Below are 24,703 nucleotides of genomic sequence, written 5' to 3' on the forward strand. Positions count from 1 at the left end.
AACCAAGGATGGTCTTCCTCCATTCCCCTCGGGTCCGAAGGTTTATGAGAATAATCTCAGGGATGATTACATATGATGACCGTTTGATGGCTCTGGGCCTGTACTCACTGGATTTTTAGAATATCATCAGAAAAACAGTTTACTTTAATTAGGTTAAAAAAATTCTGAACTATCTATTAGTAGTAACCACATCAGGATATAGATTTTGGCTGGATTCATTGCAAGACAATTGCTGATCTCCTTAGTGAAAGGAAACTTTGAAAGTGGTCAACAATTCATAAAGCTTCAATAGGAATTTTGCAATATTTCAAGCTTTAAGTGCAATACCTTCTTCATCGTCTCAACCAACCTGATCTCCTGGTGGCTCAGCACTTCAACTCCCCCTCCCATTCCCAATCTGACCTTTCTGTCCTGGGCCTCCTCCATTGTCAGAATGAGGCCCAGTGCAAATTGGAGGAACAGCACCTCATCTTTCACTTGGACAGTTTACACCCCAGCAGTTTGAACATTGACTTCTCCCACTTCTGGTAGTCCCTGCTTCCCCTCTCTATCCGCTCCCCCTTCCCAGTTCTCCTACTAGTCTTCCCGTCTCTGGCTACATCCTATCTTTGTCCCGCCCCCTCCATCAGTCTGAAGAAGGGTCTTGACCCGAAACATCACCCATTCCTTCTCTCCAGAGATGCTGCCTGACCCGCTGAGTTACTCCAGCATTTTGCGTCTACCTTCGATTTAAACCAGCATCTGCAGTTTTTATCCTACATACCTTCTTCATCAATTTTTCTTTCTTCAAGGCAAAACGACTTTACTGGGTTTCCATGGCACTGCCCTTCAGAACCTGACCCAAAATAACCATTATTGATAGAAATCTTTAACAATGAAATGTTGATACCCACTTTACAACAGGATATCACAATGTAACCACGCTCTGTCTTCAACATTCATACATCTGCTGTCCTAATAAACCACCGGACAATTCAGAACAAGGATTGTACTTTCATGGAACATACAGCTCATTGGATGAGCTGAGCCACAAGGCAATTTATACTGCTATCTTGTCTGCAACCATAGGAGATGCAGCACCTACCCTTTGATCTCCATCCACCTCCAGGGACCTAAACATTCTTCCTAGGCGATGCAGCAAATTAAAAATGTATTTTCTAATAATGCAGTGGGGAAAAAAAATTCATGCACCCAATTCATGATGGCTTGCACATACACTAACTCTGCTCACCAAATCATACACAGAGCATCATGTTATTCATAAGGTAAAATAGGCTTCTGAAGGCATGGAACAAAACCAGAAACCAAATGAAAAACTCGGGTCAGGCAGCAGCTGTGGAGAGAGACTGTGTAAATGTTTCAGGTCCATCAGAAGTGGAAAAGTGAGAAAATTAGTCTGTTTTATGTTATAAAATTGAATTAAAAAAACAGAATGGAATGATGTTCTCCTCCCCCTCCCCTGTCCATATCTGGCTCATCCCTTTCTCTACTTCGCTCTGTCCCCATTGCAAGGCAACCAGTATCCATTACTAGTCCAGACTTCTACAGTTTTCTCAACTGCAGCCAGTTTCCTGCAAGGATGCCATATAATTGTCCCAATTTCTCTGTCTCTGTCCTGATGACAAGACTTTCCAAACCAGTGCAGGGGATGTGTTCCTTTCTCAGTGACCATGCCATTATCTATGAAAGTGACTGATTTCAACCAAATCTCTGTGCTCACCATCTCTCCTCTCAGCCAAAATAAGGACAGGTATCCCTTGCCTTTAAAATAAAAGTAGAGAGCTTTTCACATGGAAACAAGATGTGGAACTGAAATTAAAGAAAAACATTTCCTAAAATGTACTATTGTTCTTTGGTGTAAAAGTGCTCTACGCAGAGGCAGATATCTATCGGTTCATTCAGCTGTATGCATGCTTCAGTGCAAATGTATGGGGAGAAGGCAGGAACGGGGTACTGATTGAGAATGATCAGCCATGATCACATTGAATGGTGGTGCTGGCTCGAAGGGCCGAATGGCTTACTCCTGCACCTTTTGTCTATTGTGTGGAGTTTGCACTTTCTTCCTGTGACTGTGGTTTCCCTTCCCTCCTATGTTCCAAACACGTGCAGGCTGGTAGTTTAATTGGCCACTGTAAATTCCCATGTGTGTTGATGAGTGCTGGAACCTGGGGAATTCCTGAGACTGTGGAGAGAAGGGAGAATAATGAAGGGATTACTGTAGCTTGGACTTGGTGACCCAGAGCCCCAAATGCTGCATCTCAAATGAAATGGCTAATCCAACAATTTTGTGGATGAAGCATTTGGATCCGAAGATAGTTTCATGTTCATAACTGTCAAGAAAATGAGACCCAAGTCAAATTCCATAATATTTTAATAAACACGTCCTGCAAATCAACTTCACATAGCACCCTGCACAAAATAAATCTTGTCAAAACTTAGTGCCAGCATGGGCAATGCATTACCAAAATATATTACTCGGACAAGGTGATTACAGATTACAATAATAGATCATTGATAAACTACTAAATAGCCAACACTTCAAGACTCAATTACATCCATAAGACAAAAGACAAAAGGTCAGCCAAAAAAAATAAAATTCAAGGCACTGTTTCAATGGTAATGTGGGTCAATTGATCTCAGTACAGTTGGCCCCAATTGAGGATGTAAAATATTTTGCCTACTTTGAGCAGAATTTTCTTTTAAAAATCATAGAAAAGACAAATATATCAAAACGCAGTGTTTTCCTTCACTGGTCAGAAAACATAGAGATTTGTACTGAGTGAGTTGAGATTAATCTCAGTCATTGAAAGTGCACTTCAAATGTTAACTTGCTTTTGAAGGTGGTACAAATTACTCCATTTGAGATCAAAATATTCAGACAAGATCTGACCAAATAGCAGCAGTTTATGACCAAATTTGACCAAATGCAATTTTGGCTTTCTTACACTTATTGGAGTAATTTTAATCCCTAAAATATTGCTTCAATCATACTGTTAGCATGAGGATCACCTAACAAGGAACAGGTGATTAGTAGCAACAAGTTTCTCTGGTGATAATGGCAAGTCGTGACTGCAGCATGACATCCAGTTTTTAAACTTAACAAGGATTATACATAACTACTCAATTAAATCCACAAGCTCAAATCAAAGTCTAATGGATGGCTTCAAAGTTAACAGGTAATTGGTAAACCTAAGTTTTATGTCAGAAATTGCAAGTGCTCTCAGACTATTGCAGCATAATTCGTTTAGCATGAATATCAAACGAATCAGCACATTTAAATAAGTAACTATGTTTCTCAATTATTTCACAATAATAAAAACATGGCAGTTGATCAAATTAGACATACCAAAATGATTTTGCAATACTTAGTCGTCCCTTACCATACAATAAACATTCATGTTGCTGCACAACCCAGGCCAAAGCAGCTCGCATCTATCAGCAACGTTTTCTTTGTGTCATGTTCAAACTCAATTGAAAGACGAAAAGAAAATCTTCAGCTGGACAGATAGGAAAGGGGTTGTGAGGTACGAGTTGCTTCCAAACAGTAAATCAATAATCCATTCCATGAAGCAGCTTCAGTATCATTCTAAACCAAAGTAAATCGAAAAACTGGGTCTCTCAAACCAGTAGATTTGGCAACACTTACAAAATGTACATCTTGCAAGCATAAACCCAGTTATTCAGCTCAATAGCCAATAACAGACAATATTCTTATTTAGACAGTTTCAGCAGTTCAAGATGCCACTATTACAATCTAAACTTTATGCAATCTCAATTTGCTACAGACTCTAGATTTTTTTTAATTTTTTAAGTACTTTGCAAGAAGGAATACATTTTGAAAAGACTACATTTATTCCCACTCCATGGAAACAAAATCCACATGAAACAACAAAAAAAAGGCTATGGTGAAGTGGCAATCCCATCAGACACCAAATGTACTTTAGAAGCTAGTTCATTAACATAAAGCAGGCCTTTGATTTCAAACTATAGGCAAGCTTCTGATTCATTACTGAATACCACTTAGAGTGGATCTTATTTTGCTAGCTGTACAAGTCTAAGCAAGGACTTGCATATCACAAACAATACAAAGCTTATTTAACAACTCAGTGACCTAATAAATCAAGCCGATTAGTGTAGCACAGTTGTAGTGGACTTCTATTCTGTTAGCTCAGCTACAGGTAACCAGATTACAAAATGGTTAGGTCTCATAACTGCCTTCATTTGTCAGCAACCAGAAGAGTGTCATGGCCACAAAGCTCACTACATCATTTCACATTTCCTGTCCTGGACGTACCCAGCTGGTTTTTCAATTTCCTGGATGATCATTTTGAATATTTGCACTGTGGTCTGAAAAAGAACAATTCAGTTATGTACATAATATTTCCTTCTTAATGTTTACAATGTAAATACTTTGCCAGAGATACAAAACCCAGGATGGTTGGTAAATATTTTCTCCCCTCCCCATAAATGTACATAAGCAGTGGCACTCGAGGGGAAATTGGTCAGTCAGGGTCAGTCGTTAATAATCTGACCAAAGTACCATTATCTTGTTGCAATGGATTTACAGTAAACTGTACCCACAATTGGCATTGGCTCAAGTTGGATTTGGGGACCTTTCTTTCTGGGTCTTCAAAGGTGAATAGCCTCCTCCTCTTCCATAATTTTTTGTGATTAAAATTTTCTCTGACATGCAAGAAAAAACAAATCTCATGAACACTGGTTTGGAATCCAAATTCTTCAGTACCAGCACAAGGTTTAAACATCCTCATTTATTCAGCACGACGCCTCCTTTAAGAGACAAATGTTCAAGCAATCAATTTCTTCCCAAACACTTACATCATTCTGTTTTGCCGACGATTCCAAGAATGCAGCCCCCCAAGAATGTGCGAGTTTCTTCCCTTCTTCAATTTTCACCACTCTTTTGAAAAAAGGAGTAAAAGTGTCAAAATGGCATCATTATTTAAACCAAAAACAAATACACAAGTAATTTTGCCACAAATAATTTTTTAAATAAAGACTGAAGTATCGACTTCCACACCTCTCAAAGATGATACTCCATGTCATTTTTGAACAAAGGCGTTATACTAGAAAACCTTTTATTCAACTTCCAGATCAAAAAATATTTTAAAGACTGTCAGAGACCATTTCCACTGAATTGCTTCAGATTCTATGATCAACTACTTCAAAATCTGGTTCCCATTTGGAATTTCATAAATTTGAGCCTTAATCATATTTGAATGCAGCACTTCCTTTTGTACTAATTTCCTTTATCAATTCATTGATTTTTTTTTTTTTAAAGAGGCAAGTACTCATTTAATTTAATATCTTTATAATCCCAGAGTCTTTTACAATCAGGAAGAACTGGCAAAAATAAAATTCTTCTAATTCTCATGCTTTGGGTGGGGACAATTAATACCCAATCATAGACATTTGAGGCAGCAGTTGGCAGGTACCTTTCTTCAACCATCATATTCGATGTTTAATTTCCCAAGTCATTTCCTCACATATCTAGAAAAAGGTAAATGATTTTTGTTGCTGAACTAAGAACATCCCAAATAGAAATCTCTCCTGGACAGTGTAGAAACGAATTCCCTCCCTTGCCACTTATTTCTTTGATCCTACCTATTACTGAATAATTAAGAATAATCCTTCATTATAAACAATGTTTTATACATTAAACTTTGCTCTTTAGAGAAAAACTACTACATACCTTTGTTTAGTAAGGTCTTTCTTATTTGCAACCAGCACTGTTGGTATTCTAAACAATTGAGGGGGAAAAAAACCAAGTTACATCAGATTCAACTGTGAAGGCTAGAAACTGTCACCATACCCCTGGTATTTTAAGCATCTGTTCACATTTGGACTGTGGCTTTAAAATTAGGGCTTGGAGTCATTTAGTCCTAAATAAACCCCAAAACACCATTGAGCAGGCTGTTGACAGGTACATTTATTTCACATGATGATCAACAGGGCAGCACTCAGCTGAATTGGGTTTGAGTTCTAATGTGGAAAACATACATACCTGTGAAGCTTTCAACATTGTGGGGCTTGTGCCAGGTTTCTATCTATACTTGGCTTGGGGCATGACTAGTTGTTGTGTTTGTCCATATTACAGTTAGAATGTGGTCAGAATGCATGTCCTTTGCTGTATCCAGCATGCTTACCCATTTTTTTCTAGACCACAAGAACTTGAGACAGGCTTTGTTTTGCTTTAGGCACATTCTTCTGCAGTCTTTAGCTTGATAAGGGATACATTGGGGAATAATTAAAAGAACAAATACAGTTCTGGCACTGCTGGTTATGCACAGTACTTCAGATCCATCTATTTGGGAGTAAATGGTCTAGTTTTGAATCCATCCTATTTAGCACAATGGTATTGCCACACCACGCAATGGTGGGTGACTGATGGGATTTGGCTTTCCAGAAGGATTGCATAGTAGTCACTCTTGACAATACAAATCATGGACAATGCGCATTCAACAGGTAAATGGGTCAAGTACATTTTTCTTGTTTCATTTCTCTCACCACACACCAAAGGCCAAGTCTGGCAGTTGTTTTTCAGAACTCTGTCAGTTCCACAAGTACTATGGATCAAAGTTTGATGATGAACACTTAAGTCTTCCTTAAGTCCCCAACCTAGGTTACAAGCAGTGTCCTTACTACCTACAAGTGATTCTAATACACTGGTGTTCAGCATTGAAAACTGCCGATCCATCAGCTGAGGAAGGTGAAGCTAGTGGTAGACAAGGGCCTTCCCTATGTGGCATGCCTTGACACCACAAATCATCGTGTGGTGCAGAATCAAACTTCAGAACCCCTTTCTCACAAATGGGGCAGGGCGTGTACAACCCCTGTGTTAGGTCCAGTACCAAGGAGGATGCCCGTGGTTGCTACAACATAGAGGTGTCTTAGCCATTTTGGCAGGCAGGTGAGCACATCACGTACATTGCCGTAGGTTAAGAACCACAATTCCACCAGACTAGGTAAGCTCAGTGGGTTCCAAGTCAAATGCTACCATTCTGGAATTTATTTTTCTTTTAAAATGAAATGCTGGAAACACTCAGATATACAAAATCTATAGAGAGAGAAATTGAATTAATATTGTAGATCAATTCAACCGCAGTTTACTCTATTACTCTCATCTCTATATCATTAGTCCAAACCTCTGGATTACCGAGTCAGTAATATAACATGACAACCACCTGCCACATTTGGACACCAGAAGCCTCAGTACCAACTAATGTGGAACCTGGTTCAAAAAGAACATTAACATTTCAATGTGTTTGTAACATTGTAATGTTCGAACTATACTTGCCACACATTCAATCAGAAACTAGTTTGCAGCAACAAGCATTTCGACAATAGAGACCAGTCTCTGTTGCAATTACATACAAGTCACAGAACCCTTTGAAGTATTATTGCCAAGGTTTGGAGGTGCTAGTAAAGCAACTTTTAAAATTAACTCTACAATCCGAAAAACTGTATGCATAAATCTTTACAAAGTTATTAATTCAGCACTGATAGGAAATGAATTTTTAACTAATAAGATGAACACTGCTCAGAACAATATAATAGAATCATCATCATTGCCATGTGCCGAATGCTTAAAAGATAAATGTCTTCTGCCTGCAAACCCAAAGGACACCAAGAGCTTTGACTTCAAAAAGGCGAAGTGAGGAGACCATACGCCAGCTTTCGTCAGTTAGTTGGAGGAGAGTTAGCAGCTTAAAATTCCTGAGTGTTAACATCTCACCAGTATCTCTGCTTTCTTAGAAACTCGAGGAGATTCACCAAATACTCTGACAAACTTCAACAGATACACCGTAGAAAATGCCCTGACTGGTTGCATCATGGCCTGGTACAACAATTCCAATGCACAAAAACGCAAGAGGCTGCAGTGTGGTAGACTCAGCCCTATTTATCACGGGCATAGCCCTCCCCACCATCGGAGGCACGTCAAGAAGATGGCATCCATCAAGCATCCCCTCCATCCGAGCCATGTCCTCTTCTTGTTGCCACCGTTGGGCAGGAGGTACAGAAGCCTGAAGTGCCATATCACCAGGTTCAGGAACAGTTATTTTCCTACAACCATCCGTTTCTTGAACCAACCTGCGCAATATTAATTCTTACCACAGCAATAGAACATGGTGGACCACTTCTTGAAATACTATAGACTTGTTTTCTAATTGTATTTTTGCACACTTTCTTTCACTGTCTTGTCCAATTTATCTATAATAAGTTTCCGTGTTTATGTCTATAATGCTGCTGCAAGCAAGATTTTGATTGTCGCTGTACTTCATCGTTCTTGTGTCCATGACAATAAAAACAACTCAAGTCACTAGACTGCTCTATTCTTTATCTTTGCAGATAATAATGGAAACAGAAGCATATTCGAAGTCTATTTTTATAATAGCCACTGACAAATCCAAGAATGTTTTCTACATTGTCTCAGTTTCTAGGTTTCTAATTTGAGTGCAAACCCCCAATCAAAAATCCCACAACAAAATGCACCACAGATAGGGGAAAATAAAAAGTCAAAAACTGCAAATTCTGGGAACACACTACAGGTCAGGCTGTATCGACAGAAAGAATTAACAAGAGAAAGAATCTGTGCCCAAAACATCAACTCTGTATCTCTTTCCACTGATGCTGCCTGACCTGCTGAGGATTTTCAACATTTAAGTTTATATTGCACCAACATAATGGTCTAAAAGAACTTAGTGCAAATAGTTCATAGAATATTTGAAGTTACACACTGGAGATCTGGACTTGAGATCAAAATGGAAATCCATTGCCATGCTGACAAAGTTAGAATTCTCCTCCATCTATCTCACCCATCTTCCCTACCCCAAAACAATCCCATGGGAATGAAGGTGCCTTGCATGAGAGTGATAACTATAGCGCTTTCCAGTAAAATTTTCTCAGGTACTTCCATACGCAGAAGGCACAGGTCAACAAACAGGAGAAAGCACTTTGCTGGCATGCCCTCACTACTCACCTGCACATTTGGCAAAAACATGGAGGCTCAAAAGGTGGAGCATAATGTGGAGATGACGGTCGGCTGAGGGTTAAATAAATAATGAACAGAGTTAGTCATAACTGTTGGAAGGACCTTCTAGCAGTTGTTTGCTTGTGCTACAAGTACGTCAGCAGATCTGTCCAAGTTGTAAATAATTCCCCACTCTTGCAAAACAGAGGAAAAATATATACATTGTACAGATGAATTGTGCATTGCATCTTCCTCATTTTATGGAAACTGCATTAACAGCACACTTCCATTACCACCTATATAAAAAGAAACACTGCATGAATTTTTCATGCACTACTCTATAAGATGGTGTTAAAAAACAGATAAGTGCATTCATCTCTCAAGCACAGCCCTTCATTTAAGCTATTTTAGATGCATGAAGTCTTTGTACCAAAATAACAATTTTAGTACTTGAAAACCTATTGTAGGTGCATTTAAATCTAAAATGAAGGCGCTACCAGTAACAGTAGTGGTCACACAATGTAGATGCGTATTTTCTTCTCTCAATCATTTATTTTGAGAGAGTTTAAGGAATCTCAAGTCAACATTTAAATAAAACACTCAGAATGTTTCTTTTGATTTTAAACGATCACTTGGAGCTGAAAGCAGGCACTTCACACTGGTCTGGATTTTTTTTTTCTGTAAACTGTACATTAAAAAGCGTGTTTTCCCAATAGCTAAAGGGTCATTAGCAGAGTTTAAATTTAGACATCAGTGAGCAGCCACTTGCATTGAAAGCCTAATAAAGTTAACATGTGCATCATTGGTTATTCCTGATCTCTATTATTGCAGGTGGAGATCATCCTAACCTGTGCTAGTGCAAGTCCGTAGAGCACAAGAACAAAAGTGCAGCAAGATTTCATGATAAATAAAACAATCTGCCAAACACAAATGAAATACACAATGCATACAAGTGATCAAGGATCCATGCAGATAGCTTGTTGATTTGGACAACAAATTGATTATCAGATGTTTCATCACCGTGATCTCCTCGAGATGTTAAATATGTGTTATCAAACCCCCAATAAATACAAAGTAACTCCACACATTGTTGCAAAGCATGGTGATTCAGTCTTGATATTCCCAATCCTTGTATGCATCAACCTTTAGAAATAGTGCAACATCTGTATAACGCCTAGCTATTAGGTCAAAGTGAAATTTGCGATTGACATTTTCTTCGGAGCGGAGGGGGCAAAAAGAATAATTGTGTAAATGTCGTGATTTATCTGTTTGAAAAGATTTAATGGTTCCAATTACTCCTGTAACACTTAATGGTGGGAAAGTATAGGTAGCACAAAATTATAAAGGTGACAACTATGGCCCACCTCCACACCATTGTGTAGAAGGCTTTTCTTAGCTCAGTTACCAAGTGAAAATGGTTTATTTGATACAACGAGGTGTCCAAAATCACAGGCTGCAATTTTGACTTTTGAGGATCAGTTATAAGTTTGGTTAAGTACACCTCTCCAGAATAGGAAAACCAGTACACAAAGGTAGATCATTTGTTGCCTCGTTCAGTTTTAATAATTTGTTCGGTTTGCAGATAAAAGTTGCTGAATAAAACAAAACAAAACTTTACATCACACACACAAATTACAAGTTTGATTATGCCAGCATATTACTGTGGAATTTACACTCTGAAATAAAGTGCCTGACCGGAGGCAACTTTTGTGTGCAATAAAACCAAACCAAACCATTGAAGGTCTTGAACAGCAACAGAAATGTCAGTAGACTGATGACTACATTTTAATGGCACATCTCATTTTCCAGTTGTACCTTTGGCAGATGAACATACCAACCACGCTCTACTTCCTCCTCAAACTCCTTCCCTAACTGCACCTCCTTGGTCTGACTTACTGTTGCCACGAGGACAAAAACCTACTTATTTTATTGCAAGAAACTTCCTGAAATGAGGCATTATATTACAAAATTGAAGTTCCAGTTGTTCTTACCTACGCCATGATGTAATTTTGATGGTTACAACTAAATGTTCTTCAGTAGAATAAGACACATTGGATCCCATAAGAGAAAAAACTTAAGCGAGTGGGCTAGGAGCTGTGAAGACCAACTACTTAAAATGACACAACATGTTACAACAACTTTACGCAATCAATAAAGGTCTTATGCAAAACACTGCAGTGGAAATCTTTAACTGTACAAAGTCACACTGCTATTCAAATACATGAGTAACATTTATCGGCTTCCTCACATTGGTAAGTATTGGAATAAAATCAACTTTTATGACCAGTAATTAAGATATTGCAGATGCTGTAAATCTTACAGATAAACAGAAAATCCTGCAAATGCTCAAATAAAAACAGGCAGCAACCTTGCATGGTCAACTACCCGAAAACTGCACTCACAATCTTTATGTTAACTTCCCACAAGTATTTTTTTCCTAATTTTAAATATATTATCAGATCCAAAATTGGCTTAGACTATAGAAGATCTGTGGTAGAGGGGTATTTTTCTTATTGGAGGTCTGTAACTGTGGTATTCTGCAAGGATCGGAGCTGGGACCTCTTGTTCCTAATGTAGATTACTGATTTGAATGAAAAGGTAAGTGGCCAGATTAGGAGGTTTGCAGCCGACACAAAAACTGATGATGTTGTGGATAGTGAGGAAGGTTGTCAAAGGACCTGGCAAGATATAGATCAGGAGAAAGTTTGACAATAGACAATAGGTGCAGGAGGAGGCCATTCGGCCCTTCGAGCCAGCACCACCATTCAATGTGATCTTGGCTGATCATTCTCAATCAGTACCTCGTTCCTGCCTTCTCCCCATACCCCCTGACTCCGCTATCCTTCAGAGCTCTATCCAGCTCTCTCTTGAATGCATTCAGAGAATTGGCCTCCACTGCCTTCTGAGGCAGAGAATTCCACAGATTCACAACTCTGACTGAAAAAGTTTTTCCTCATCTCAGTTCTAAACGGCCTGCCCCTTATTCTTAAACTGTGGCCCCTTGTTCTGGACTCCCCCAACATTGGGAACATGTTTCCTGCCTCTAACATGTCCAACCCCTTAATAATCTTATACGTTTCGATAAGATCTCCTCTCATCCTTCTAAATTCCAGTGTATACAAGCCTAGTCGCTCCAGTCTTTCAACATGACAGTCCCACCATTCCGGGAATTAACCTAGTAAACCTACGCTGCACGCCCTCAATAGCAAGAATATCCTTCCTCAAATTTGGAGACCAAAACTGCACACAGTACTCCAGGTGCGGTCTCACTAGGGCCCTGTACAACTGCAGAAGGACCTCTTTGCTCCTATACTCAACTACTCTTGTTATGAAGGCCAACATTCCATTGGCTTTCTTCACTGCCTGCTGTACCTGCATGCTTCCTTTCAGTGACTGATGCACTAGGACACCCAGATCTCGTTGTACGTCCCCCGTTCCTAACTTGACACCATTCAGATAATACTCTGCCTTCCTATTCTTACCACCAAAGTGGATAACCTCACACTTATCCACATTAAACTGCATCTGCCATGCATCCACCCACTCACACAACCTGTTCAAGTCACCCTGCAACCTCATAGCATCTTCCTCACAGTTCACACTACCAGTTCACACTACCACCCAGTTTTGTATCATCTGCAAATTTGCTAATGGTACTTTTAATCCCTTCATCCAAGTCATTAATGTATATTGTAAATAGCTGCGGTCCCAGCACCGAGCCTTGCGGTACCCCACTAGTTACTGCCTGCCATTCTGAAAGGGACCCATTTATCCCCACTCTTTGCTTTCTGTCTGTCTGTCAACCAAAATGGGCAGAAAAGTGACAGATGAAGATTAATCCAGACAAGTATGAGGTATTGCATTTTGGGAGATCAAATGCAAGAAGAAAGTATACTGTAAATTGCAGAACTCTTGTGCCCTGATGTACACAGGGATCTAGGGGTACAAGTCCATAGCTCCCTGAAAGTTGCGAAACCAGTGATTCGTGTGGTAAAGACCGCATTTTGTTTGTTCTCTCTCTATTACACATGCACATACACCTGTATATTAATTTGTTTGGAGTTTATCCGACAGATCTGTTAACAGTACGATCACTGGTGCCAAGCAGTACAGTGGTGTCGTGCGCATCCTCCGGCAGCAGGCTTGGCTCACTCGCCACAGAGCCGGGATACCTGTCCCCCAAGAGGCAAGCCGCCGAGCCCTGCCCTGCTCATCCCCAAGGGCCGGAGAGGAGCGGGAGAGACTATTCATGATCTCCAGAGATACTGCCTGACCCGCTGAGTTACTCCAGCACTTTGTCTTTTTGTGTGTGTTGACAGTGTCGCATTTAGGCAGAACGATTCGAATCGGCTAGGAAAGTAAGAAAGTTTCCCCTCAAAATAAAATTTACTGATACTTACTGGATTTTTCCCACCTTGTCCAGTAGTTTAGTGCGAATTATCTTAATCATTTCAAAACTGCAGAAACACCAAAGGACAGACATTAAGAGCAAAATATTCTAAAGTTATAAGAAACAGTTACACTATTCTACAAGTTAGTGCATAAAAACTTAAGTCCGTTCTCACCTCCCAAGGAGCCCTCTTGCCTAAAATGCATCATTCTTCAATTTCCTCAAGTTAGTACTTAACCTAACTTTCACTAAGTTAGTACTTACTAGGTTATCTGCCTGCATCAAAATTTAATCAATGGCAGACTAGACCAGAGAGATGTTTTGGCCATTGTGGCAGGCGAAGAGAAGGGAGATCCTATTCTGGTTCAGTGATTCAACTCTGCAGATTCAATGATCACATTCTTTAATTTAAAAACTCCAAAGTAGCCGAGCTAAACCTTGATGGTAGGTAGTAAAGCCTCACCTTGCATCCAATTATACTTATTCAATGCTATGCACACTAAAATAACTAGTTTCTTTGGCTCTTCAATCAAATACTCAGCCAACGATCACTCTTTAAGCAATTTCATCTTATAATTGCTGTCAAGTCACATCAGATATTAAAATTACCCCCATCAACTTCAGAATATTTTTAATATGGTTTACTCACCTCTTCATTGATGTTACAGAGTAAACCAAAATATACCCATGAATGTTCACTGTGTGGGAGAGGCTGATAATGGAATACTCATCCTAAAAGTTGAACAGAAAAAAAACAATGCTGGAGAACACAGAACAGTACAGCAGAAGAACAGGCCCTTTGGCCCACAATGTCTGTGCTGAACACAAGAAGAAAGTGAAATACAAGTTACCAAAAGTAGCACAGTGTCGTCAACTTAATATTTGGCAACACAAATCCAATACCAAAAAAGTCTGCAAAACAGTTAGTCTCTGCTGGGTAGCAAACATTTTTACAATATTCACAGTAAATCACATAGTTTTCAAACATTGTGCCACCCAAACTGTAAACCCATCTACAACACACAAAGACCTCACCTGCCCAGCAGTATCTACTAGCTGCAGGTAGAACTCTTGCCCATCGAAGTTCATGGTTTTAGTAAATGCTAGAAAAATAAAATTTTAAAGAAGTCACATGAGCAGAATGTTTGCAATATTAAGTTCAATATTGCAGATGATAGCTACACTGTCCAATCAATAACCCAGCAAACGAGGTGCAGTATTTCAGTTTGCTGACACAATCTCAATAATCCTAACAGGTGCTCTACTTCAGAAGCATATTTCACGTTCCCCCCCCCCCCCCCCCCCCCCCTCCCCTCCATAATCTTTTGAGCATTGAGCAAGATTTTATGCTACATGTTGCTAAATGTTCCATTTATCTCCCTACAACCAAGGTAACCACATTGATTCAAAATCTCAATAATCCTACTACGTGTAGTATTTCAGCACAGCTGCCTCAAGAATCAATCAAATGCACATAAACAAAAAGAGAAGCAGCTCTGTTTCTAGGGAAACTAGCAGATTTCACTTACAGTGAAAGCAGCTTAGAAGAAATACACATTTATCTGATCAATTTGAAAATTGCAAAGCCAGCCTGACATCAGACCAGGATGTTACAGGCTTATATAACATGGTATCCAATGCTACATCCACGAGCATTTAACAAGGTGAATTATACATCAATTGCAATCATTTCCCAGAAGACACAAGTTGTGCTTCAGTTGGCAGCCAAATGCAAACTAGGCGGAATGTCCGTTGCAATACGAAGAGTGGACCACACTGTCATCTTTTGGAAGAAAATTAAATCCCAGGTCATATGCTGCTCATATACTGTAGATAGAAAAGACTACAGAACTAGAAGGAATTTTGCTGCTGCCCTGCTGATGTTTATTCCTTAATCAACATGTAAAACAGATCACCATATCATTATAACTCTAATGTGGACAAAAATGGACACAAGTCCAACAACTGCAACTATTCCTTTGAACACCTTTGTGAGTTGCACTGTTGAGAGATGTACTGTAGGGAAGTTATTTTCAATCTCTCATACACAGCAGGTGTGTCGTCAAACAATATATCATTACTTGTGCATCTTCTAGCTCAACATGTGTGAAGTGTACTTTGAAAAAAAGAAATGAAAAAAGTAATTCAGTCCCCCGAAATATCCCAGCAATCCCAAAGACCACAATGTTGACAACATGATCAGTTAGGATGACCTGTTCTGTTACAGGAGACAAAAACCTCAAACCTTTAATGCTATTTATTGATCCATGTGGATGAGACCAGTGTCCAACACATCAGGATCTGAAGGGGCAAATAATGTTCAAAGAAAAACCTGCCACGACACTCCTAAATCACAAAGTCGACTTCAAATTTGCTCAGCCAGTTATGGCACCACGAATGATATTTACATATAAAAGACCATACTCACTATTCTCAATTGTAGGGTCATAGCAATCCACGAAACGTCCATCCACAAATTGGACTGCCAGAGACGACTTTCCTACAAAGTATAATTCAAAGCTAAGACATAATGAAAGGCAAACAGCACTTGCCTTAATTCAAGGGGGTAAAAACAAAATCTGTTGTAATATCGTTGGTCATTATCACGAAGGCACTTTTTCAGTATTAAAAATATTAAAACTTCAGATTTGAAACAACAGCTCAGCTTTGTTTTGCATAGTTCCAGTACTTATCCCCCTCCATCTCCCCAATGCCCTCATTCGTCTCTAAGAAACTACAGATGCTTGTTTAGAAAAGATACAAAGTGCTGCAGTAACTCAGCAGGTTGGGCAGCATCTCTGGAGAACCTGGATAGCTAACATTTTGGATCGGTTACCTTCTTCAATCCTCACCCTTCTCCAGTCTGAAGAAGGGTCTAAACCGAGAACGTCACCAATCCATATTCCCCAGAGAAGCTGCCTGATCCACTGAATTGCTCCAGCACTTTGTGTCTTCCTCATTGATCTCCTTCTTTGCATCTCTTCAAAACCAATAATCTGAGATTAACAGGCATTCACCGCCCTCACTCAGCTGGCACCACCACCATTTGCATCAGTCTCTCCCATGGTTTCTACCCATCTCGTCATCTCTCCACCCTCCTGCAACTTAAAACATGGGACTGTCAAAAGATTGACCCGAAATATTAACTTTGTTTGCCTTGCCACAGGTGCTACCTGACCCATGGATTTACAACATTTTGTATTTTCAATCTCAGCTGCCCTACCCCGGTTGCTGAATTAACTTAAAAAATTTGCAGCCAAGCCAGACAAAATTGCAGAATATTCACTTTCTAATAACGTTGGGGTCTTGCAAGTCAACAGAAGACAAGCCTCGAGACCCTGGGAGTGTTCAAGAACCAACAGTGGATGATGAGATTGCCAAGGTCAAGTTTTCAATTATGTAAAAATAGGATGTTAGAAATACTTCAGAAAATGAAAAAGCAAATTATAAATGCCAGAAATGTGAAAAACGAAAAGCTGAAAGCACTCAGCAGGTCAAGCAGCATCCGTGGAGAAGAAAACCACCAAACAGGCTACAAAGTGAAGTCAGGCAATATCACTGGCAATGTGTCCTTCCCTAATGAGCTCAATGCATTTTATGCTCACTTTGAACAGGTCAGTGGAAGGACATCACCTGCCCAGTTAGCCTCAGGATGTTTGGCATGTCTCCAACGACAGATGCACCATAGAAAGCACACTACCCGACTGCATCGCAGCTTGATTTAGGAACAGCTCTGTTCAAAACAACAAGAAATTACAGAGAATTGTGGATGTAACTCAGTCTGTTACATGGACTTCCCACCATCAACATATAGGATATCATTTCCTAGTTATTGTGAGTTCCACATTATCCCCAAAGTTCTGCACGTTTAGCTTATTATTGTTACAAATTTTGTTGAAGGCCATCCAGTCAAGATGACTATACATGATTACAATAAAACCGTCCACAGTGTAGAGAAAGGGTACTACATTTAATGCAAGGAAAAGTCTGATAAAAGATAGTTCAAAGGTTTCTAATGAGGTAGATGAGATGTCTGGACTGCACTCTGGGCTTACGCCGATTGCTTTGCTGAGACCTCAAGAACCTAAAGCTTTCGACATTGCTACTTCAGCACCGTCAATGTATGTACTGCTTGAGGTATGGGTACTGCTTTGAGGTATAAAATCATGTTGGGTAATGTGGTAGCTAACATGTTTATCCAGTTTTAAAAAAACAAGTAATCTTTGAATTTGTCTCTGTTTCTGCAATACTGCACCACTGATATGATGGTTTGTGTGGCAATGAACACAACCCTTTAGTGCAGGGGTTCAGATTGGTTCTGGAATCTTTGTACTTGGATTCTAATGAACATTTTCATGGACCTTTGCTCCCATCTGCTGATTCAGGGAGGTCATTAGTGCTCCAGAATCTTTAGCCGCTCTGGCTTGATCAACACGGGAATTGTTCATGCAAATAATTATATTTAATGAGAGTAGGGAGCAAAAATAGAGCCAGTTTTGCTTTATTTGGTTTGGTATATTATTGCCACTTGTATCAAGATACAGTAAAAGGCTTTTGTTTGCGTGCTATCCAATTAAATCAGATAATACCGGATGAATACAATCAAGCCAAACACAAGTACAACAGGTAGAGTAAAGAGAAAAGTACCAGAGTGCAGAAAAGTTTTGCAGCATTGTAGTGTTACAGTTACAGAGAAAATGTCTAATGAGGTACATTGCAAAATGGGAGTGCAAGCTAGCTTTAGGGGAGGACCATTCAGAAATCTGATAAAAGTGGAAAAAGCTGTTCCCAAGTCAGGGGTTATGGGGAGAAGGCAAAATAATGGGTTTGAGGGGGAAAGATAGATCAGCCATGATTGAATGGTGGAGTAGACTCCATGGGCCGAATGGCCTATTTCTACTCCTGTGACTTACGAACCACAGCAGCCAATTTGGCCACTACAAACTCCCACTGAAAGGAACCAGAGGGAAAAAAACATGCCAATATGCCAAATAAAGGACAGGTATTTCCTTCCATTACTGAGACACATTCGCCTTCTTTTCTTAATTTACCGTTAGTTGAGATGGGGGGGGGGGGGGGGTAGCAAAAATATTAGCATGCAAGTGAACGAATGGGAAATGTTTTGAGTATGAAGGCAGATAACTGTGCTAACAGACATGCCCAAATGAGGATTTACAACATTTCAGTCTCATTAAATAGGGGGGGGGGCAGACGGGGGGGGGGGGGGGCAGACGGGGGGGGGGGGGCAGACGGGGGGGGGGGGGGGCAGACAGGGGGGGGGGGGCAGACAGGGGGGGGGGGGCAGACAGGGGGGGGGGGGCAGACAGGGGGGGGGGCAGACAGGGTGGGGGGCAGACAGGGTGGGGGGCAGACAGGGTGGGGGGCAGACAGGGTGGGGGGCAGACAGGGTGGGGGGCAGACAGGGTGGGGGGCAGACAGGGTGGGGGGCAGACAGGGTGGGGGGCAGACAGGGTGGGGGGCAGACAGGGTGGGGGGCAGACAGGGTGGGGGGCAGACAGGGTGGGGGGCAGACAGGGTGGGGGGCAGACAGGGTGGGGGGCAGACAGGGGGGGGGGCAGACAGGGGGGGGGGGCAGACAGGGGGGGGGGGCAGACAGGGGGGGGGGGCAGACAGGGGGGGCAGACAGGGGGGGGCAGACAGGGGGGGCAGACAGGGGGGGGCAGACAGGGGGGGGCAGACAGGGGGGGGCAGACAGGGGGGGGCAGACAGGGGGGGGCAGACAGGGGGGGGCAGACAGGGGGGGGCAGACAGGGGGGGGCAGACAGGGGGGGGCAGACAGGGGGGGGCAGACAGGGGGGGGCAGACAGGGGGGGGCAGACAGGGGGGGGCAGACAGGGGGGGGCAGACAGGGGGGGGCAGACAGGGGGGGGCAGACAGGGGGGGGCAGACAGGGGGGGGGCAGACAGGGGGGGGGCAGACAGGGGGGGGCAGACAGGGGGGGGCAGACAGGGGGGGGGCAGACGGGGGGGGGCAGACAGGGGGGGGGCAGACAGGGGGGGGGCAGACAGGGGGGGGGCAGACAGGGGGGGGGCAGACAGGGGGGGGGCAGACAGGGGGGGGGCAGACAGGGGGGGGGCAGACAGGGGGGGGGCAGACAGGGGGGGGGCAGACAGGGGGGGGGCAGACAGGGGGGGGGCAGACAGGGGGGGGGGGGCAGACAGGGGGGGGGGGCAGACAGGGGGGGGGGGGGGGCAGACAGGGGGGGGGGGGCAGACAGGGGGGGGGGGCAGACAGGGGGGGGGGGGGGCAGACAGGGGGACACGGCCGTGCGGCGTTGCCTCGGGAGACAAACGCCACAGAAAGTAAAGTCACTCACCGACTGATCTGTACCCAAGCACCGCAATCTTCCGCGACTTCTCCGGCGGAGCCATCTATTTAAATGCTTTGCCGGACGGGAGGAGGAAGTCTATTTTTAAATCAATTTAAACAACCCGGGCTTGCGCTGGCCACATGACCACAACGCGAGTTTACAACCTGGAGAGCGGGACCCGAATGAGACGGTCTTTCTCTACACCGATTTATGTAACCACCCACTGTCACTTCTTCGCCCATGAGGGGGTCATTTTTATGAATGTTATTTAGCTTCTCTCTTCACTCACGCTCACACACACACACGACGGCGACAACAACAACAACAACAACAACAACAACAACAACAAACCCTTCACGCCATTTACGTGGAGGCGCGGTACCTGTCCTCGCGGCCGCGGCGCCGCCCCCTCTCCCCGCTGCGCGCCCTCTCCTGGGCGGCTCGCGACCGCGCTGCCCGCCAGCTTCGTGTCGCCGGCTCGGTGGCGCAGCGGTAGAGTCGCCGCCTCACAACGCTCGCAGCGCCGGAGACCCGGGTTCGATCCCGACCATGGATGCTGTCTGTACGGAGTTTGTACGTTCTCCCCGTGACCTGCGTGGGGTTTCTCCGGGTGCTCCGGTTTCCAAACACGTGCAGGTTTTGTCGGTGAGTGCTGGAGTAACTCAGCGGGTCAGGCAGCATCTGTGGAGAACGTGGATAGGTGACGTTTCACAGAGTGCTGGAGTAACTCAGCGGGTCAGGCAGCATCTGTGGAGAACATGGATAGGTGACGTTTCACAGAGTGCTGGAGTAACTCAGCGGGTCAGGCAGCATCTGTGGAGAACATGGATAGGTGACGTTTCGGGTCGAGACCCTTCACCAGTTCTTAACCCGAAACGTCAATAATAAGGTTTATTATTATCACGTACCGAGGTACAGTGAAAAGCTTTGTTTTGCATGCTGTACAATCAAATCAGATATACCATCAATTTGTGTTTTTTTTACAGATTGCCATGGTATATTATGAATTGTGATGTAAAACCAGGATGTTGGAACTGCTCCTGTGGATGAAAATTTAAACAGAAAAACTGCAGATGCTGGGAATGTAAAATAAAAACAGAGAATGCTGGAAACACTCAGGTCATCTAATACAGTAACCTGGAGTCAAATGCACTTTTATTGGAGGTTTAGAGAATTTCTAATCTGTTATGTTAAATAGAATTTATCAGTGCATAAGCTAATTTTGAGAAGTACTGGGGACCAAACAAAAGGCCTCCCAGCCATAATAGGGTCAAACATCATGTAATTAGTTGAACACTTATGAAATGAAAAAGCATTGAATCTGAAGAGGATATCAGACATTTTTTTTGGTTGATTGTCAAAGTTTAGAGTTGCACTTTCTTTGTGTTTCAACAATACTTGCCCATGCTAAATCGGAAAATCTAATTAATATTGCCATGGGAATTAGTCCTCCTATACATTGCCAAGTGATCACTTTCACAACTGAGCCTTGACAATAATTGTAAGGAGTAAAATTCACCCTGTGGTGTGACAGCCAGTCCAGATTCCCATCCTTGCCTCATACGTCCTACATTACAAAAGTAACAACACTTCAGAAAGTACCTCATTAGCTGCAAACTGCTTTAGGACATCCTGAAAGAGAAGTGAAAGGCGTTAGATGTACACAAATCTTTTTTTCCCCCACAGGAATGCCGAATTAAGAGCAGGAACACTGCCCAGTTTCCCACTAAATGTAATGTCTCTTTGGCTGCGATAAACTAAATCAGAACAGTCCGAGTATTGAATTTGTAAAAGGTGTTTAGTTTCTTGGGATTGAAACTATTGGAGTGCATTGTCGCGTATTTTTTTCTCACATGATTCAAGTATACTTTGAGAATGCTGCAGAGTTATTTCTATTGATCCTTCCGATCTGTCACAATGTGCGAGGTATTGGGAGGTTGCTCCCATTAGAAGCTATGATGTATGTTCAAATGCAATCAATAGGCCATAGACAATAGGTGCAGGAGGAGGCCATTCGGCCTTTTGAGCCAACACCGCCATTCAATGTGATCATGGCTGATCATTCTCTATCACTACCCCGTTCCTGCCTTCTCCCCATACCCCCTGACTCCGCTATCCTTAAGAGCTCTATCTAGTTCTCTCTTGAATGCATTCAGAGAATTGGCCTCCACTGCCTTGAGGCAGAGAATTCCACAGATTCACAACTCTCTGACTGAAAAGGTTTTCCTCATCTCAGTTCTAAATGGCCAGTTCTCAATCAGCATATAATTGATTCAGTTCATTTATTTTTAGTGATTTGTATGTGAAAAGCCCAGCATAACAATGGTTCTTTATTATCACATGTACCAAGGTACATTAAAACATTTTATTGCATACAGTTCAGTAAAATTATCGGCATCCATAAATACAATCCCAGATTAAGTACAAAATGTATAGAAACAGCTCAATGGGACCAAATGTAAGTCTTTGGCACCATTTTCGAAGTCTCGGCTGCAGCTTTCCATGAAGGCACATTGCAGCCGTCGCCTCCATCCAGAACATTCCACGAGGAGAGGATGAGGAGTCCCTCTCCTCACCCGGACACCTTCAGCCTTTGTGCCCCAGGGGTGCCTCCCACAGCCGGCCTCGAGGGTGTGGAGGGTATGACCCCCGGTCCTTCTTACCGGCTCCGTATCCGTCCTGGTCTTGGGGGGCGAGCAGGGACCGGGCTTGGAGGCTTCCTTCTCCAGGCAGGTTCCATGCCAGGAAAATAACCTCTCTCTCAATGTCAGCAAAACTAAAGAGATGATCGTGGACTACAGGAGACAGCGGGGGAGTGGACACCTCCCCATCCACATCGGTGATGCTGAGGTTGAAAGGGTCAGCAGCTTTAAGTTCCTCGGTGAGCACATCACTGAGGACGGAGTTTGTACGTTCTCCCCGTGACCTGCGTGGGTTTTCTCCGAGATCTTCGGTTTCCTTCCGCACTCCAAAGACGTACAGGTATGTAGGTTAATTGACTGGGTAAATGTAAAAATTGTCCCTAGTGTGTGGAGGATAGTGTTAATGTGCGGGGATCGCTGGTCGGCGCGGACTCGGTGGGCCGAAGGGCCTGTTTCCGCGCTGTATCTCTAAATCTAAAAATAAAATCTAAAAGACCTTTCCTGGACACTGCACACGGACACAATAACAAAAGAAGGCCCACCAGCAGCTCTTTTTCCTGAGAAGACTGAGGAAGTTTGGCATGAACGCCAGCATCCTCACAAACTTCTACAGATGCACCATCGAGAGCCTGCTGATGGGCTGCATTACAGTCTGGTACGGGAACTGTTCTGCCCACAGCCACAAATCACTACAGAGAGTGGTGAAGACGGCACAGCACATCACTGGCAACCGTCTCCCGGCCATTCAGGACATTTTCTACCGGCGGTGCCTGCGGAAGGCACGCAGCATCATCAAGGACCACAGCCACCCAGCACGCAGGCTGTTCTCCTTGTTACCGTCAGCCAGACGATACAGGAGTATGGCTGCGCGTACCACCAGACTTAAGAACAGTTTCTACCATCAGGCCATCAGGCTTCTGAACTCATAAACACATTTCAAATCATACATGTTGATTATTTTTAATATTGTCTTTTTACCTATTTTTTATATTGTCTTTTTACCTTACTAATGTCATTTTTTATCTTATTTATCCTTGGAATATTACTGCTGAGGTGACCCGTTGTCTTGTCAAATACATTTCATTGTACCTTTGACCCTGTGCCTACCTACATATGACAAATAACATTTATTATTATTATTATTATTATTCCTGGATCTGCGCCGTGCGAGCCAGGGATGCTGCCGTTTGGTGATTCTATAGCAGTTATTATCAGGCAGCAACATCTGCTGTCAAGTGACATGGTGGCAAGAGTGCCTTATCCACTTCTCCCCCCCCTCCAGCATCAGAAAAACAGAATCACAACCAACTGTGATCTTCATAAACTGGAGCTTATTTAGTTATCCTCCACACTGATTTCTCCATTTCAGACACATTTATTGTAGCTCCACGAATACCAAATTTGTTCACTTGCTGAAAAACAAGTTTAAGATCCATCTAACTCTTCTGAGTTCTCTCTCATCTTCCCGATATCAATTTCCAATCCATTGGTGCAACATGGCATTCGTAACTGCACTTCAAAAGTACGTCCTTAATTGGAAATGCTTCGAGGCTGCAAAGAGCATAGTAAAATTGCAAATCTATCTTTCTAAGTCTGTTCTGTTGTGGCATTTGTTCACATTACCACCTTTGAACTGACCAAAACATGACACAAACTGCTCGAGTAACTCAGTGGGTCAGGCAGCATCTCTGGAGAACGTGGATAGGTGACTTTTTGACTTTCTTCAGAAGAGTCCCGACCCGAAACGTCACCTACCCACTTTCGCCTGAGACATTGCCTGACCCGCTGAGATATACCAGCACTCTGTGTCATTTAAAAAAAAAAAATTAGCATCTGCAGTTCCTTGTTTATACTTGGAACTGACCGACTTTGATCTTCTGTGACTAACTTTCCCATGCTTACCTCATTTAGTTCACATATTGATTCCACCACACTCATACCTTTGAGAACTCACGAGTGTCCAGTTTTTGTCGTTCACTAATTGAACTGTAAAAAAATAGCGTAAATTGGCATTACTCAGTTTCCTTTTGACATAATTTTTTGCACCAAGGTTAATGAATAATGGAAAATACATTGCAATACCTTTCTACTCCTTGTCTGCAAAAATCAATTGGTTCTAAATTCTCTTTTGCTGAAATCTCTATTCATGCTCACCGCAAAGTGCTACAACTGCTCCTGACCACTCAGCACTAAAGCCACATTACTTACTAAGTGGAAAGACCTCAGAGAATCCGTGGATTAACTGATCTGAAGTAATCGGCTAGCACTTTCTTGACTGTTCATTTGCCAGGAAGGACTGGAAAATGGTCCTTGCCATGGTTCATCTCGACCAGCTGTATCACAGAGCACTC

General features: G+C 42.6%; 1 protein-coding gene across 3 annotated transcripts; it reads right to left on the minus strand.

Annotated features, from left to right (window-relative positions):
* Positions 1-2,365: 2,365 nt before the first annotated feature.
* On the minus strand, positions 2,366-24,703 carry LOC144611985 (GTP-binding protein Rheb-like). 3 transcript variants are annotated; one of them, XM_078431365.1, is made up of 11 exons: positions 24,561-24,703; positions 20,093-20,391; positions 19,717-19,782; positions 15,808-15,879; positions 14,415-14,482; positions 14,029-14,111; positions 13,390-13,446; positions 8,999-9,061; positions 5,711-5,758; positions 4,837-4,918; positions 2,366-4,347 (listed from the first exon to the last, which is right to left on the minus strand). In XM_078431365.1, exons 3-11 carry the CDS (start codon positions 19,769-19,771, stop codon positions 4,261-4,263), a joined length of 615 nt encoding a protein of 204 aa, XP_078287491.1. In that variant the 5' UTR covers positions 19,772-19,782; positions 20,093-20,391; positions 24,561-24,703; the 3' UTR covers positions 2,366-4,260. The 3 variants fall into 3 exon arrangements, with proteins under 3 accessions (XP_078287491.1, XP_078287490.1, XP_078287492.1); XM_078431364.1 differs by having other exon boundaries at positions 19,717-20,391; XM_078431366.1 differs by lacking the exons at positions 20,093-20,391; positions 24,561-24,703 and adding an exon at positions 20,062-20,080.

Source organism: Rhinoraja longicauda, chromosome 42, assembly GCF_053455715.1.
Source record: "Rhinoraja longicauda isolate Sanriku21f chromosome 42, sRhiLon1.1, whole genome shotgun sequence".
NCBI lineage: Eukaryota > Metazoa > Chordata > Chondrichthyes > Rajiformes > Arhynchobatidae > Rhinoraja > Rhinoraja longicauda.